The 15,965-nt window shown below is 44.3% G+C and overlaps 1 protein-coding gene across 11 annotated transcripts in view; it reads left to right on the forward strand.

The window, feature by feature from the left end:
• Positions 1-15,965, forward strand: part of supt20 (SPT20 homolog, SAGA complex component) — a 101,234-nt gene that overhangs the window by 23,058 nt on the left and 62,211 nt on the right. For all 11 annotated transcript variants that reach the window (XM_038818436.1, XM_038818434.1, XM_038818437.1 and 8 more), the window contains 6 exons: positions 2,168-2,221; positions 3,274-3,413; positions 3,838-3,994; positions 4,093-4,149; positions 7,063-7,134; positions 14,410-14,576. In XM_038818436.1, the coding sequence (XP_038674364.1) occupies positions 2,168-2,221; positions 3,274-3,413; positions 3,838-3,994; positions 4,093-4,149; positions 7,063-7,134; positions 14,410-14,576 (647 nt within the window). The remainder of the gene's footprint in view (positions 1-2,167; positions 2,222-3,273; positions 3,414-3,837; positions 3,995-4,092; positions 4,150-7,062; positions 7,135-14,409; positions 14,577-15,965) is intronic.

Genomic DNA, 15,965 nt, shown 5'->3' on the forward strand with positions numbered 1-15,965 from the left:
GATTGGCCACACTAAATTGCCCCTTAATTGGAAAAAATAATTGGGTAATCTAAATTTATTTTTAAAAACTTGACATCTAGCATAGGAAATATGTCAACAGCTATTATCAAGGATCCACTGCGCCAGAGCCATGATTGTAGAAATTGTAGCAACCATCTGAGGCCACCCGCACCGTAAAGCAGCCTTGACGCCCCCACCCCCACACCACACAGCAGCCCCCAACCCCTGGATTGCCTGGGCATCCCCGCACCCCCAACGAGACCCTTGTAATAGACGAGCGCCCAGAGGGATCCCTGGAATAGGGAGAACATAGTCTCCCAAATTGGGAATCCTGGCTGTTATCTAAATGGTGAGATATTCAGAGCTCAGATGTGGATGGAACTGGGTGTCCTTGTGTATAATCATAAAGGTTAGTATGCAGGTACAGCAAAATGATTAGGAAAGCTAATAGAATGTTATTGTTTATTGTGCGGAATACAGAAGTAGAGAAGTTATGCTTCAGTTATACAGGGCATTGGTGAGACCACATTTGGAGTAGCGTGTACAGTATTGATCTCATTTAATGGAGCATGTAAATGCACTGGAAGCAGCTTAAGAAGGTTTATTAGACTGATATCTCTAATGGGATGGTTGTCTTATGAAGAAAGATTGGACAGTCAAGGTTTGTATCCGCTGGGATTTAGAAGAGTAAGAGGGGACTAAGATCCTGAGTGGTTCTGATAGGGTGTATGTGGAAATATTTCCTCTTGTGGGAGAATTTGGAACTAGGGGTCACTGTTTAAAAATAAGGGATTGTCTATTTAAGACAAAGGTGACGAGAATTGTTTTAGAGAGTTGTGAGTCTTTGGAAATCTTCCTCATAAGGTGGTGGAAGCAGAGTTTTTGAACATCTTGAAGGGAGAGGGAGATAGATCTTGACAAGCAATGGGGTAAAAGATTATCATGGGTAGGTGGGTAAGCAAGGGGGTGAAATATTATCGTGGGTAGGTGAGACTGTGGAGTTGAGGTTACAATCACATAAGCCATGATCTTATAGATTGGTGGAACAAGCTTGAGGAGGCGATTGGTCTACTTTTCCTACTTCATTTTTTCATAATGAAGTGCTCCGTCCAGTCAAAATGTAATTCTGTGCCAGCATGCCAGAATTTGTAATATTCTTATTTGGTCTTTGCAGTCACATGACATAATGCAGATGTAAGTGATTGCTGACCGAATAAAATACACTCACGAACAGAAACTTAGGATAATGACAGTTTATGTATTTTTCTCAAGCCAAACTGTAGGTCAAAATCAGCCAAAGCTTAAACTGTTTAAGTTAGTGTAGTTTATGGCATCATGGTAGCACAGTGGTTAGCACTGTTGCTACACAGATCTAGGTTCCCAGGTTCGATTCCCGGCTTGGGTCACTATCTGTGTGGAGTCTGCACTTCTCCTCGTGCCTGCGTGGGTTTCCTCCGGGTGCTCTGGTTCCATCCCAAAAGCCCGAAAGACACGATGTTAGGTAATTTGGACATTCTGAATTCTTCCATGTACTGGAACAGGCGCCAGAATCATAGAATTTACAGTGCGGAAGAAGGCCGTTCGGCCCATTGAGTCTGCACAGGCTCTTGGATAGATCACCCTATCCAAGCCCACACCTCCACCCTATCTCCATAACCCAGTAACCCTACCCAACACTAAGGGCAATTTTGGACACTAATGGCAATTTAGCATGGCCAATCCACCTAACCTGCACATCTTTGGACTGTGGGAGGAAACCGGAGCACCCGGAGGAAACCCACGCACACACGGGGAGAACGTGCAGATTCCACACAGACAGTGACCCAAGCCGGGAATCGTACTTGGGACCCTGGAGCTGTGGAGCAATTGTGCTAACCACAATGCTACCGTGCTGCCCTGGAATATGGTGACTAGGCGTTTTTCACAGTAACTTCATTGCAGTGTTAATATAAGCTTACTTGTGACAATAAAGATTATTATAAAGATAATAATTATAATTGTTTGTTAACTTGATTTAAGGTGATAGCATAATTTTATCATGCTTTCTTTTCTGTAGATATTGGTATTGTGCTCAACTTGCCTGCTCAAAGTCATCTTGAACGTGTACAATTTCCTAACCTGTAAAATATGGTTGTTCTGCTATACCAATCTTTATCTTTTCCTACAGACCTTGATATGTGATGTACATGCAATAACAAGCGACAACCACAAATGGACACAGGTAAATCTTGCAGCATCTAACTCATATGATTCCTGTGCAGTGGTAAATATATTTAATAGAAATATTCATTTTGAAAGCTTTTTTATACAATTATCACTGCTAAAGTCCATGGAACAAAATCACCAAACACTTTCTCAGACACACTTCAGATTATAAAGTAACATTCACGCCTCACAAGTGCCAGGCAAGATCCTACAAGAGGATCTAACCACCACCCCTTGACATTCAGTGGCACTACCATCGCTGAATCCCCGAGAATCAACAGCCTGCAGGTTACCATTGATCAGAAACTGAACTGGACTAACCACGTTAATACTGTGGCTGCCAGAGAAGTCAAAGACCAGGAATTCTATGGCAAGAAACTCACTTCCTGACGCTCCAAAACCTGTCCACCATCTACAATGCCCAAGTCAGGAATGCAGTGGAATACTCTCCACTTGCCTGGATAAGTGCAGCCGCAACAACACTCAAGAAGATCAACACCATCCAGGTCATTATGCAGCCTGCATAATTGCTCCCCCTTCCACAAACCTTCAAACCCTCCACCACTGACGAACAGTGGCTGCCATGTGTACAATCTACAAGATGCACTGCAATAACTCACCCAATGTTCCTTAGACAACACCTTCCAACCCCATGACCACTACCATCTAGAAGGACAAGAGCAGCAGATACATGGGAACCCCACCACCCGGAGGTTCTCCTTCAAGTCACTCACCACCCTGACTTGGAAATATATCGTCGCTCCTTCACTATCACTGGGGCAACATCCTGGAACTCCCTCCTTAACAGCACAGTGGGTGTACCTGCACCTCAAGGACTGCAGCGGTTCAAGAAGGCAGCTCACCACCACCTTCCAAAGGGCAACTAGGAATAGGCCATACATGCTGGCCTAACCAGAAACGCCCACATCCCGTAAATGAAGAAAACAAAACTTGTTCACAGTAGCCAAGTTTAACTATCCAACTTGATATTTTCCAGGGAATTTGTTGTGTTAAAACAATATAGGTACAGCTATTTTATTTAAGTTTGATTTTTTTTTCATGATACAGGATGATAAGCTTGTCCTTGAGAGCCAGCTGGTGCTCCATACAGCAGAGCCCCTTTGCCTAGACCCTTCCTTCATTGTAACGTGCACAACCAACAGACTTGTCTATAACAAACAAAAGATGAATACTAGACCAATGAAAAGGTGGGTGTTATCAATCATGTGGGAAAGATTTATTTTGATGTTCTATTCAAAACCTTTTAATGAAAGCTGTCTGCCTATGAAAGTATATTCTTTTAACCTTAGCACCTTTTGAAATTAACTATGCAATCATTCTACTTGGTATGAGAGAAATATTGAATTTTATAAATAAATACATATCTATTTTTTTATTAATGATCCACAACCAATCCAAACCCAATAAAGCTAAATATTTGCATCAAGTGAGGAGGTGGTCAGAGAAAGATAACCAAGTCTTTTTGCTCTTGATGATTTGTGCAAATTAACATGAAGTTTCTGCCAATGCAATAGTCTATATTTCTCACTGTATGTAATACTTCTTTCAACTATGTTTACTGGTTATTAATTTGTGTAATTCTAACTTGCCGATTGTGGCTACCTTCAATAGGTGTATGAAGCGGTACTCCCGGCCAGCATTGAATAGACAGCAGGAGATAGCCCAATTCACAGCACCACCTCATCTTAAACTGTTTGATTATCTACAAAAAAGAAAGGAAAGAAAGCCAGTACCACCCATTGACCTTAAAATTTCAAGAGCTGGAAGTGTATGTTCAATTTTTATTTTTCCACACAAGTGTTTGTATTCGTTCATTGTTTTCTATTGCACAAGGTTCTAACATTATTTTCTTTCCCTCTTTGCAAGTGTGTTGATATGTGGAAGCAAAATCCTTGCCAGCTTACTGTGCCATCTGAAATTGATGTAAGTGCACTTTCTTTGGAGTTCATCCATGTTGTTTGATAATTTCCCAGAAATTGCTGGAAAATAATTGCTGGTACCTATCATTTAATAGTGTGTTTTAAAATAACTACAAAACAGTCGTTTGTGATTTTAAGAACCCAGCTGATGTTAAATGCTAGGGTATTTCAAATCCCAGAGGGAAACGTGGAATGCAGGTTCCTAACTGTATTTTTTTTTCAATTTTCTATAATCTGAGAAAAGATATGAAGACCAGTAAGGAAAGTTCCAAGCCTTGTTGCAATAATTAAGCAAAATGAATGTCTATTAAACCGCAAAACACACAAGAACGGCAATGAAAGAACATACACTTAACTAAAATAATGGCTACATACAAATCACTAAATTGACCCCGTTTCAAATCCCTCTATTTTCCTAAACTCAGCGAAACCTTCCCAAACAACATCCCATAAGTTTTAATACCACAAGCAAAATTCAGCAATAGTTACCACACTCAACGCTGATATCTCTCTTGGGAATTGCTTCAGGTTTACAGTAACAACAGGATTCCAGACAATGGCTTGTTTGGAGTGAACACAGCTTCCTGCTGTGTGTGGTTGTGATGTTAGACCAACTCTGCTCAGCTCACCTCACCTCAGTATGTAGGATGAACTCTGTCACTGATATACTGCTTTCATTTTGATCTTTTGTTAACTGAATTACTTGTCTAAGAGGTCCTTCTTAATTGCATTTCTTACATGAACTCGCCCTTTCAGAATATAAATGTGAAATTCACCCTCATCATCTCTTGAACTTTTGCCATTCATGCTTTAATTCCTAAAATTCCCAGCCCTATTGTTATGCATTTTGCTCAGGTAAATGTCTGTTTACAGTGTTGCTAAGCTAATCAGCATATCAAAAACCTCAGTTACTCTGTCTCCCAAAATAATTCCTATTTATCAGATTCCATAATTTTCATTGTCTCAAACTTCTTGACAGTGGCAAAGCAAAGAAGAGCCATACCATGGGTTCTGATTCACTACACACTGCTAGACAATTTGCCATTGGCTTGACAAAACAGAGAGAATTACCACCTCATCATTTGCCATGAAATTGCTTGATTTTCACCATGAATAAAAGTAATTCTTATTTGGCATTTTAAAGATGGTAATTCATGTTGTGAGGACCATGTTAATGGTATGATGTATTGTCCTGGCACATCACTTAACCACGGGCTGTAGAAAGAGAACATTAACTGTGGCAAATCACTCCTGCAGGTATTAAATTATTTGAGATTTTCATATGGATATTTCCTTTCTGTGTCCTTTTACTCTCTCTGTGCACTGACTATTTCTCTCACTTCTCTTTCTGTATTTAATTGGGCTCTAATTTCAACGATTTCCTTCACCAATGTTGGTTTTGTTCCTTTCTCGGTCCTTAATGACATGCCAGTCCTGCCACCGGGGATCCCACCATGGTACGTTGTCTTTGGCAGATACTGGAATACCCCACTGGCGAGAAAGGCCAGAACACCCACCCAACAAAGCCACAAGACTCCACTGTTTTAAACAAATTAAAGGATATTTACTCTTCAAAAGTCAGTAAAGCAGTCAACACTAGCTGTTTCATACTTTAACATCCAGAATTAATGAAGTCAATATGGATTAACTGGAAAACTGTGGTCAAACATATCACAAACTGCACAGCAAATGGCAGACATGACCAGGACAGCTACCCTGAATTTTCTCAGCCATGCAGACATCAGAAAGCACTGAGTCTCAAAATTCTTTAAAACTTGTCTCCTGAGGAATTTCAACTCCTCCCTTTCTAAGATCTAGCCTCTGTTTTCCCTCAAAAGCTAATCCAACTCTGACTGCCACCGATTACACATCTCCCAGTTGTTACGTCTCTTCCAAGACTGCACTTGATTCGTATGGCTACATCCAGCATCTAAATAACAGTACAATTCTAACTCTAGCTGCTCTGAGCAGAATCCCATTACAAATGGGCTTCCTTTGCCCCAACTCTCCGCTTCAAGGAGCCAATCAATGGCTGCTGTTCACTTCAGCTTCACTGAGCTGTTGGCTGCGACAGGCTTCTCTTAACCCCCATGACCCCAGCAGCATAAAGCTAGCAATCTTCTGGGGTCTCCTCCAGCTCCAGACCTGTTTGAGCAGCCACTGCTCACCATGGTATGCTGTTGAACTTATAATGTGAGCTGTTAATATCTCCCGACATTTCTACTCCTTGATCTGACGCAGGATTGAATGCATCAACCCGTGGTGCATTCTGTACCTTAAATGTTACAATCACCAGTCAACCGCAGGTGCTGACAAAACCCCAAAGATATATATTCCTTCACAACTGTGCTGATATCAGAAAACAAGTCCTCACTATCTTATGTTTAGTATTCCAGAGCCAACCTTCCCAAACTCTCCAAACATCATATAATAGAAGTATTGTAGCAGATTTTTTATCTGGTGGCTGTAAAATTGAGCACAATCTAACCTCACAATCGAATCTAGGCAACAGATTATATCAGTGTGGCAACAGCACCTTTAATTTAAGACCCATGTTGATGTATAATATAATGCTAATTAATATGTAACAATTCTTTGACTTATGAAATGATGAAAAATCCATGTTCAATTTTGCAGTTTTCCTGTGGGTTCAGACTTTTTGCATATTAGAACTTGACAGCTGTTTGCAGGCCCCAATAAATGTTGCAATTTACTTGCATTCAGGTTGGGGGTTCTCTGGGTGTTTTCGCAGCTCTGAAAACAGCTTTTTAAGTAAATTGTGACAGATCTATTATTTTTATGGCGGCAGTGGGAGAGTGACTCATTTAATGGTTTCTTACAGTAAAACTTACAAAGTGAAAAAGCTCCTCTGTTTTCTCTTCATTAATTTTGACTTCAAATTTGGCACTTGCTCCAGGTGGAAAAGTATGCAAAGGTGGAAAAAGCTAGCAAATCTGATGACTTGCAAACAGCTGTCTGGCCAACCCATGTAAGTACCTCTGTTTTTTGGCCTCTTGAGATATCTTGTGGGACTTGTTCAGACACCATATAACTTTCAATTACAGTGCTTCTAATTACAGTGATTTATTACATTGGGAATGTGAGACTATATAGTCGCATGCCTCCTTCTAATTCATCTATAAATATTTACTGAAAGTGAAAATTTTCGGGGCAGCACGGTGGTACAGTGGTTAGCATTGTTGCCTACGGCGCTGAGGACCCGGGTTCGAATCCCGGCCCTGGGTCACTGTCCGTGTGGAGTTTGCACATTCTCCCCGTGTCTGCGTGGGTTTCGCCCCCACAACCCAAAAGATGTGCAGGATAGGTGGATTAGCCACGCTAAATTGCCCCTTAATTGGAAAAAATAATTGGGTACTCTAAATTTATTAAAAAAAAGAAAGTGAAAATTTTCAAAATAATTTTAAGCATATTCAAAATTAAATAATTTATTATTATTACAAAAATCAAATTATAAATTGGAAGGAAATAAACATTATAAGAATTGAGAGGTGATTATAAGCAAGTATTTGCTCTGTATGGTCAATTGCTAATGTTCACTTGATTACATCCGAAATGTATAGTTGATCAACTTGGATGGCTTGTATAATTGACATTCACTTGCAGGGGAATGGGAACAGCAGACCAGGTGGAGAATAGCGTGGGGTTCCCAAAAGGGCTTTTGCACGGGGGGAGGGAATTTCCTCCACCGATTGTGCCTCCCCACCAATGATGTGACGGAAATCCCAACTTAGTCTGGAACCCCATTTGTAGCAATTTAAATATCATGATCAGCCCAGCCCATTAACCCTGAATGTCTCCTGTCCCCACACATATACATTAAATTGTCCATTCACGTTGTGCCTGACATAAATAATCTTGGGTTTATTCAGCCCCCCGGGGGGGGGTTCATGGCTGGGTGGTGCCTAGGGGGCTGTTCTATTGGGGGGGGTGGGGGTAGAGTTCAGGAGGGGGGGGGGGAGTTCATGGCTGGGTGGTGCCTAGGGGGCTGTTCTATTGGAGGGGTGGGGGTAGAGTTCAGTCAAGGAGGTGCCAGGATGAGGGTGGTTGGTCCTTTGGTAGATGGGTGGAGGGGGTTGTATCCATATTTATATTTTAAAATCAGGGTGCCTTTAAAAACTTAGGTTGCCGCACCAACCTTGCCAGTGTGATGTTGCGGGACCCTCCTCTTCACTTTATTTTGGAATGCACTATTTCTGTCACTAAAAACATCGTAAGAAGCCTTACAACACCAGGTTAAAGTCCAACAGGTTTGTTTCAAACACGAGCTTTCGGAGCACGGCTCCTTCTTCAGGTGAATGAAGAAGGGGCCGTGCTCCGAAAGCTCGTGTTTGAAACAAACCTGTTGGACTTTAACCTGGTGTTGTAAGACTTCTTACTGTGCTCACCCCAGTCCAACGCCGGCATCTCCACATCACTAAAAACATCGTCTACCATTCTTATGGAGCGGTTTGTAAAAATGCTTATTCCTATTTCTCTGATTATTGTGAATAGCACCAATTCAGTGGGGTCTGTTTTTTATTTATTTAAAGTATCCAATTTTTTTCCAATTTTCAATTGAGGGGAACTTTAGTGTGGCCAATTCACCTACCCTTCACATATTTGGGTTGTGAGGGTGAAACCCACGCAAACACGGGGAGAAAGTGCAAACCATACGACAGTGAGCCGGGGCCGGGATCGAACCCGGATCCTCTGCGCTGTGAGGCAGAAGTGCTGACCACTGCGCCACCTTGCCGATCTCATTCAGTGAAGTTTGTAAAGCCAGAACAATGTGAAGTTCAGCCTCAGTATTGGGGTAAATGTACTGAAAGATCTACTTGCTATATTTTGGGTTTAACTTAACTTCATTTTAAGCGTTCAATTCCAGAAAGTGATTAACTATTTAGTATATTTGTTGACACACTTATGAATTGTTTTGATTTGTTAATAGTTTTATTAGTTGACTGCCTATATGATTGGCTTGATTTTTCCCACTGGTAGTTGAGATATTGGGGGGATTTTTCTGGCCCGTTCGCCACAGGCACAAATCCCCATATGGCCGCTAACGCTCGTAAAAGGGCCATAATGGAATTTGGATCAACAAGATCTCAGAATGAGATCTTCCCCACCCTCCCTCCCAGTGACATAATCAGGTTCACGCCAAGCGAGGGCGTGAACCTGATTAGGATGAATTTGAATGCATTTACATACGCCATATCCTTCGGGGACATCCAATGTTCCTGCAGGGAATCACTACTGCTCTCCAGCAGTTGAGATGACCATGCCAGGGTAGGCCAGAGGAGATCAGTGCAGCCACTCGGTAGTCAGGGAGATGATACTGCCCCTGCCACCTTTGCAGTGCCAACCTGGCAGTGCTGGGTTCATAGTGACAAGTTGGCAGTGCTTGGGGAGGATCCTCCAGGGAATCCCATTGGGTGGGATGGTTGGGGGTCGAGAGGGCCTTCACTTTCATTTCAAGAAGGACACCCCGATCTCTCTAGAGCTGGGCTTGCGGGCTCTATGAGGCCTCACCCCACCAGAGTGACAGCACAAAATATGCTCGCTGCTTTTTTTTGAGAAGTATCAGAAGATCTGGAGAGAAAACATGAGAGAAACCTCAGGTTGCCATTTTTGGGGAAAATTTCACCTGTTGTGTAAGTTAAGATCATATAATTTTGATTTAATAAATTGAGTAATGATAGCTGAATAATAATTGAGCTTTGATATGTACTTGCAGTCATGTTAAATTTGTGGGATTAACTAACTAGATTTTATGTTTAATTATAATCCAAAACAGTTCAGTTTAGCATGGGAGCAGCTGAAGCCTATGATGCACAGTCTGAGGCCATTGTTTTGTGTCTCCTGTTCAGCAAATATATGAGAAGTGTCTTGAACTTCTTGCACCAAAGCTCACGGTTTTTTAACTTGAGCAGTTTGGTACATTACATCCATAAGAATGGGTAAAGTTTTTGGGAATTCCAGTAAGTTAGTGAGAAAATTAAGTGGCTGATTCTCAGTGCAGGAATAATAAATTGACAAACCAGTATTCAATATTGATGACCGTCTATATTGACAGTGAGTTCGAGCTGTACGACAATAGAACATAGAGAAATACAGCACAGAACAGGCCCTTCGGCCCACGATGTTGTGCCGAACTTTTGTCCTAGGTTAATCATAGATCATAGAATTTTGGACACCAAGGGCAATTTATCATGGCCAATCCACCCAACCTGCACAGCTTTGGACTGTGGGAGGAAACCGGAGCACCCGGAGGAAACCCACGCACACAAGGGGAGGATGTGCAGACTCCACACAGTGACCCAAGCCAAAATCGAACCTGGGACCCTGGAGCTGTGAAGCAATTGTGCTATCCACAATGCTACCATGCTGCCCTTAAGAACAAGTTAATCTACACTCCATTATTCTACCATAATCCATGTACCTATCCAATAGCCGCTTGAAGGTCCCTAACATTTCCGACTCAACTACTTCCACAGGCAGTGCATTCCATGCCCCCACTACTCTCTGGGTAAAGAACCTACCTCTGACATCCCCCCGATATCTTCCACCATTTACCTTAAATTTATGTCCCCTTGTAATGGTTTGTTCCACCCGGGGAAAAAGTCTCTGACTGTCTACTCTATCTATTCCCCTGATCATCTTACAAACCTGTATCAAGTCGCCCCTCATCCTTCTCCATTCTAATGAGAAAAGGCCTAGCACCCTCAACCTTTCCTCATAAGACCTACTCTCCATTCCAGGCAACATCCTGGTAAATCTCCTTTGCACCTTTTCCAAAGCTTCCACATCCTTGCTAAAATGAGGTGACCAGAACTGCACACAGTACTCCAAATGTGGCCTTATCAAGGTTTTGTACAGCTGTATCATCACCTCACAGCTCTTAAATTCAATCCCTCTGCTAATGAACACTTGCACACCATAGGCCTTCTTCACAGCTCTATCCACTTGAGTGGCAACTTTCAAAGATCTATGAACATAGACCCCAAGATCTCTCTGCTCCTCCACATTGCCTAGAACCCTACCATTAACCCTGTATTCCGCATTCATATTTGTCCTTCCAAAATGGACAACCTCACACTTGTCAGGGTTAAACTCCATCTGCCACTTCTCAGCCCAGCTCTGCATTCTATCTATGTCTCTTTGAAGCCGACAACAGCCCTCCTCACTATCCACAACTCCACCAATCTTCGTATCATCTGCAAATTTACTGACCCACCCTTCAACTCCCTCATCCAAGTCATTAATGAAAATCACAAACAGCAGAGGACCCAGAACTGATCCCTGCGGTACGCCACTGGTAACTGTGCTCCAGGCTGAATATTTGCCATCCACCACCACTCTCTGACTTCTATCGGTTAGCAAGTTTGTTATCCAACTGGCCAAATTTCCCACTATCCCATGCCTCCTTACTTTCTGCATTAGCCTACCATGGGGAACCTTATCAAATGCCTTACTAAAATCCATGTACACTACATCCACTGCTTTACCTTCATCCAGATGCTTGGTCACCTCCTCAAAGAAGTCAATAAGACTTGTAAGGCAAGACCTACCCCTCACAAATCCGTGCTGACTATCCCTAATCAAGCAGCGTCTTTCCAGATGCTCAGAAATCCTATCCCTCAGTACCCTTTCCATTACTTTGCCTATCACCGAAGCAAGACTAACTGACCTGTAATTCCCAGGGTTATCCCTATTCCCTTTTTTGAACAGGGGTACGACATTCGCCACTCTCCAATCCCCTGGTACGACCCCTGTTGACAGTGAGGACGAAAAGATCATTGCCAACGGCTCTGCAATTTCATTTCTTGCTTCCAATAGAATCCTTGGATATATCCCGTCAGGCCCGGGGGACTTGTCTTTCCTCAAGTTTTTCAAAACGCCCAACACATCTTCCTTCCTAACAAGTATCTCCTCGAGCTTACCAGTATGTTTCGCACTGTCCTCTCCAACAATATGGCCACCCCTCGTTTGTAAATACTGAAGAAAAATACTCGTTCAAGACCTCTCCTATCTCTTCAGACTCAATACACAATCTCCCGCTACTGTCCTTGGTCGGACCTACCCTCGCTCTAGTCATTCTCATATTTCTCACAGAAACAGAACTGAGGCACTGTAGACAGGCAATTAAAGATGGGCAAGTAATGCTGGCCTTGCCAGTGAAGCCCGTGGATTAATTTAAGAAAAGGATAAGTAGTGGAATAAGTAAGAAGAAAACCTGGGCTGGGATTCTCCCCTACCCGTCGGGGCGGGGGGGACCCGGCGTGTTGGAGTTGCGTGAACCACTCCGGCGTCGGGCCACCCCAAAGGTGCGGACGTCTCCGCTCCTTTAGGGGCCAAGCCCTCACATTGAGGGGCTAGGCCCACGCCGGAGTGGTTCCCGCTCCGCGCGGCTGTCATGAACAGCCTTTGGCGCCACGCCAGACGGGGCCGAAAGGACTGCGCCAGCCGGCGTAAGTCCGCGCATGCGCCGGAGCGTCAGCGGCTCTGATGTCATCCCTAGCGCATATGCAGGGGAGGGGGTGTCTTCCGCCTCTGCCATGGTGAAGACCGTGGTGAAGGCAGAAGAAAAAGAGTGCCCCCACAGCACAGGCCCGCCCGCCGATTGGTGGGCCCCGATCGCGGGCCAGGCAACCGTGGGGGCACGCACCCCCCCCCCCCCCCCCCCCCCCCCAGGACCCCGGTACCTGCCCGCCTGATCCCGCCGGTCAGGTAGGTGTTTTGATTCCCGGCAGCAGGAGAAGCTTGTGAGCGGCGGGACTTCGGCCTATCGCGGGCCGGAGAATCGCCACGGGGGGCCACCGACCGACGCGGTGCGATGCCCGCCCCGCTGAATCTCGGGTGGCGGAGAATTCGGGACACGGTGGGGGCGGGATTGATGCAGGCCCCGGGCGAAGCCACCAACCCGGCGTGGGGGTCTGAGAATCCCGCCCCTGGAGTGCAGGATTATCAGGGGAATTCCATTGACGTGATGTTTTACTTCCCTAATTCAAGGGTGACCTGGTAAATGCAAAATATTTTGAAATTGGAAAGGAAACAGTTGTGGTTTATGTCAGGAGGGCAAAAAAATCAGATCCTGCTAAGTGAGTTAAAAAACAAATTAAAGAACAGCACCTCAATGGTGGGATTACACCTGATTAGCCATATAATTGCTACAGTGCAGGAAGAGGCCATTTGGCCCATCGAGTCTGCACCAACACTTTACCTAGACCTATTCCTCCATCCTAACCTGAACATCTTTGGACACTAAGGGATAATTGACCATGGCCAATCCACCTAAACTGCACATTTGTGGACTGTGGGAGGAAATCAGAGCACGGGGATCAAGTGCTAACGCCACACAGTCACCAAAGACTGGAATTAAAACCGTGGGCAGTATTCTCCCTCACATGGCGCGATGGCCCGGCGCCAAGAATGGCGCGAACCACTCCGGTGTCGGGCCATCCGGAAGTTGCGGAATTTAGAGTACCCAATTTTTTTTTTCCAATTAAGGGGCAATAGTGATCAGGCGGAGAATGGCTCCCGATGCCGAAATTGTGGCAGGCACTGGTTTGACCCTGGGTCACGATGCTCCACCCCTCCAAATTTCCACCTCCGATGGGCCGAGTTGCCAACGGTGTTGGCCATGTGTGGTCTCAGAGGTCGTGAGCTGGCATGGCGGCTGCAGAGAGATAGGGAGGACGTGCGGACAGGGTCCAGCACCACCATATTCCGCCAAGAGCCGTGGCGCTATCTGAAGGGCTTCTGCCAGGACTGGGGGTGGGCAACAGGTGGGCTGTGGGCTCGGGGTTGACGGATAGGCGGTCCCCGGAGCCATCTTTTCCGACGTGATCGGTGCATGTGTGGGGGGTTAGGCGTACGCACGGCTGCAGCTTGTGAGCCCTGCACATGTCCAAGACAGGCCCGGCGATTGTCCAGTTTTTCGCGCATTCCATGGGTATTTTGCACATTCCGCGGGTGTTTCACGTGGCCCCGGTGCTAGCCCCTCACCGGTAGCGGATTCGGTGCGGGTGTGGCACCGATTCTTCTGCTGTTAAACACCACGAATCCTCCGTTGGCGTCAGCACTTAGACACAGGAACAAAGAATCCAGCCCCAAAACTGCAGAGGAGGGATACTTGGAACTCTGGCTTGGTAGAAAAGTAAAAGATTTAACCAGCAATTAAAGTTACCATTACATCTGGTCTTTAGCTCTACTGTGTAACAGTAAATGATGTCACTAAGAATATTTAATTATTGAATTCTTTAAGGAAGCAAATGATGAATACGTTTTTGAGTGGGAAGGAACAGATCAAGTTCATGCCTCCAAATTAACAATTTATCAGTCATCAGATGACCCCCTCTTTTATGGTAAGATACGAATGACGAAGGACCCCAAACCGGAGGAAGAAAATGAACACTTGGTTACTCACATCCCGTAAGTAAACATTTCCTGCGCAGCAGGATTAGGAAGTACGAACATATTAATTAGGAGAAATAATATCTCATTCAGCCCTTTGAGCCTACTCCGTCATATTGTAAGATCATGGCTGGGATTTTCCGGCCTCTTGGCGGGCCCGCCCTGGGGGATTCGACAGCTGGGCCGAAAGTCATAGAATCTACAGTGCAGAAGGAGGCCATTCGCCCCATCAAGTCTGCACCGGCCCCTGGAAATATCACCCCACTCTTTGGACTGTGGGAGAAAACCTGAGCACCCGGAGGAAACCCACGCAGACACGGGGAGAAAGTGCAAACTCCACATAGACTGTCACCGGAGGCCGGAATTGAACCCTGGGTCTCTGGAACTGTGAGGCAGCAGTACGATCCATTGTGCCACTGACGTTCACCTGGACCAGACGATCTAGGTAGCGCGCGAGGCTGGGAAATCCCACTCCGTGGCTGATCTGATTGCGAGCTCAACTCCGCCCTCCTACCTACCCACTACACACGTTGAATCTCTTGTTGATCAAGAATCTATCTAACTCTGGCTTAAAAAGTATTCAATAACGGTGCCTCCACCTCTCTCTGCTGAAGAGAATTCCACAGACCCATAACCTCAGAGAGAGAAAGATTTTCCTCAATCCCGTTTGACATGGGACACCCCTTATTTTTGAAGTGTGTCCCCTAGTTCTAGTCACTCCCAAAAGGGGAAACATCCTTTCAGCACCCACCCTTTTCCTGCAAAATATTAATTATTTCAAGCAGATCATTCTTCTAAATTCTAATGGATACAGGCCCAACCTGTCAAACCTTTTTCTCATAAGATATCCCTTTATGAATGGGACAGGGCTAAATTGAAAGCTGTGAGAATGGAAAATAAATGTTTTGGAGTGAACCATTTTGTGCTTCAACTTTAAAAGTGCTGACCCAAATTGGTTGCTTCACTCATGAATGTTGTGAACATATTATTAAAAGAAACATCAGGGGTATACCATCAACCAAATGGTGACATTTTCCTTGTACATCTTCTGTGGAGCTATCTGTTAGGAATAATTATAATATATAGATGATAGAGGAATCAATGTATTCACTCATAGGGAATTATACATTTTAGGATGTATGTGATATAATGAGCAAAGACCGTTACCCACAATGCCACATGAAGGAGAGCTATAAACTGAGCATGTGCTCCCAGCCACCTCGAAGCAGCAATTTAAAATGGTAGCAGAGACTAGTGATTTAGACTAATTAATTCATTTTAAAATGATTTAAAATTATGACATTATTCAGTTGGGAATTGCAATTATTATTTTGTCCAGAAATATAACCCAATCCCTTGGGTTTCAGGGACAGTAATGTCACAAAGAATTGCCAGATTTGATGTTTC

This window comes from Scyliorhinus canicula, chromosome 14 (genome assembly GCF_902713615.1).
Source record: "Scyliorhinus canicula chromosome 14, sScyCan1.1, whole genome shotgun sequence".
Lineage (NCBI taxonomy): Eukaryota > Metazoa > Chordata > Chondrichthyes > Carcharhiniformes > Scyliorhinidae > Scyliorhinus > Scyliorhinus canicula.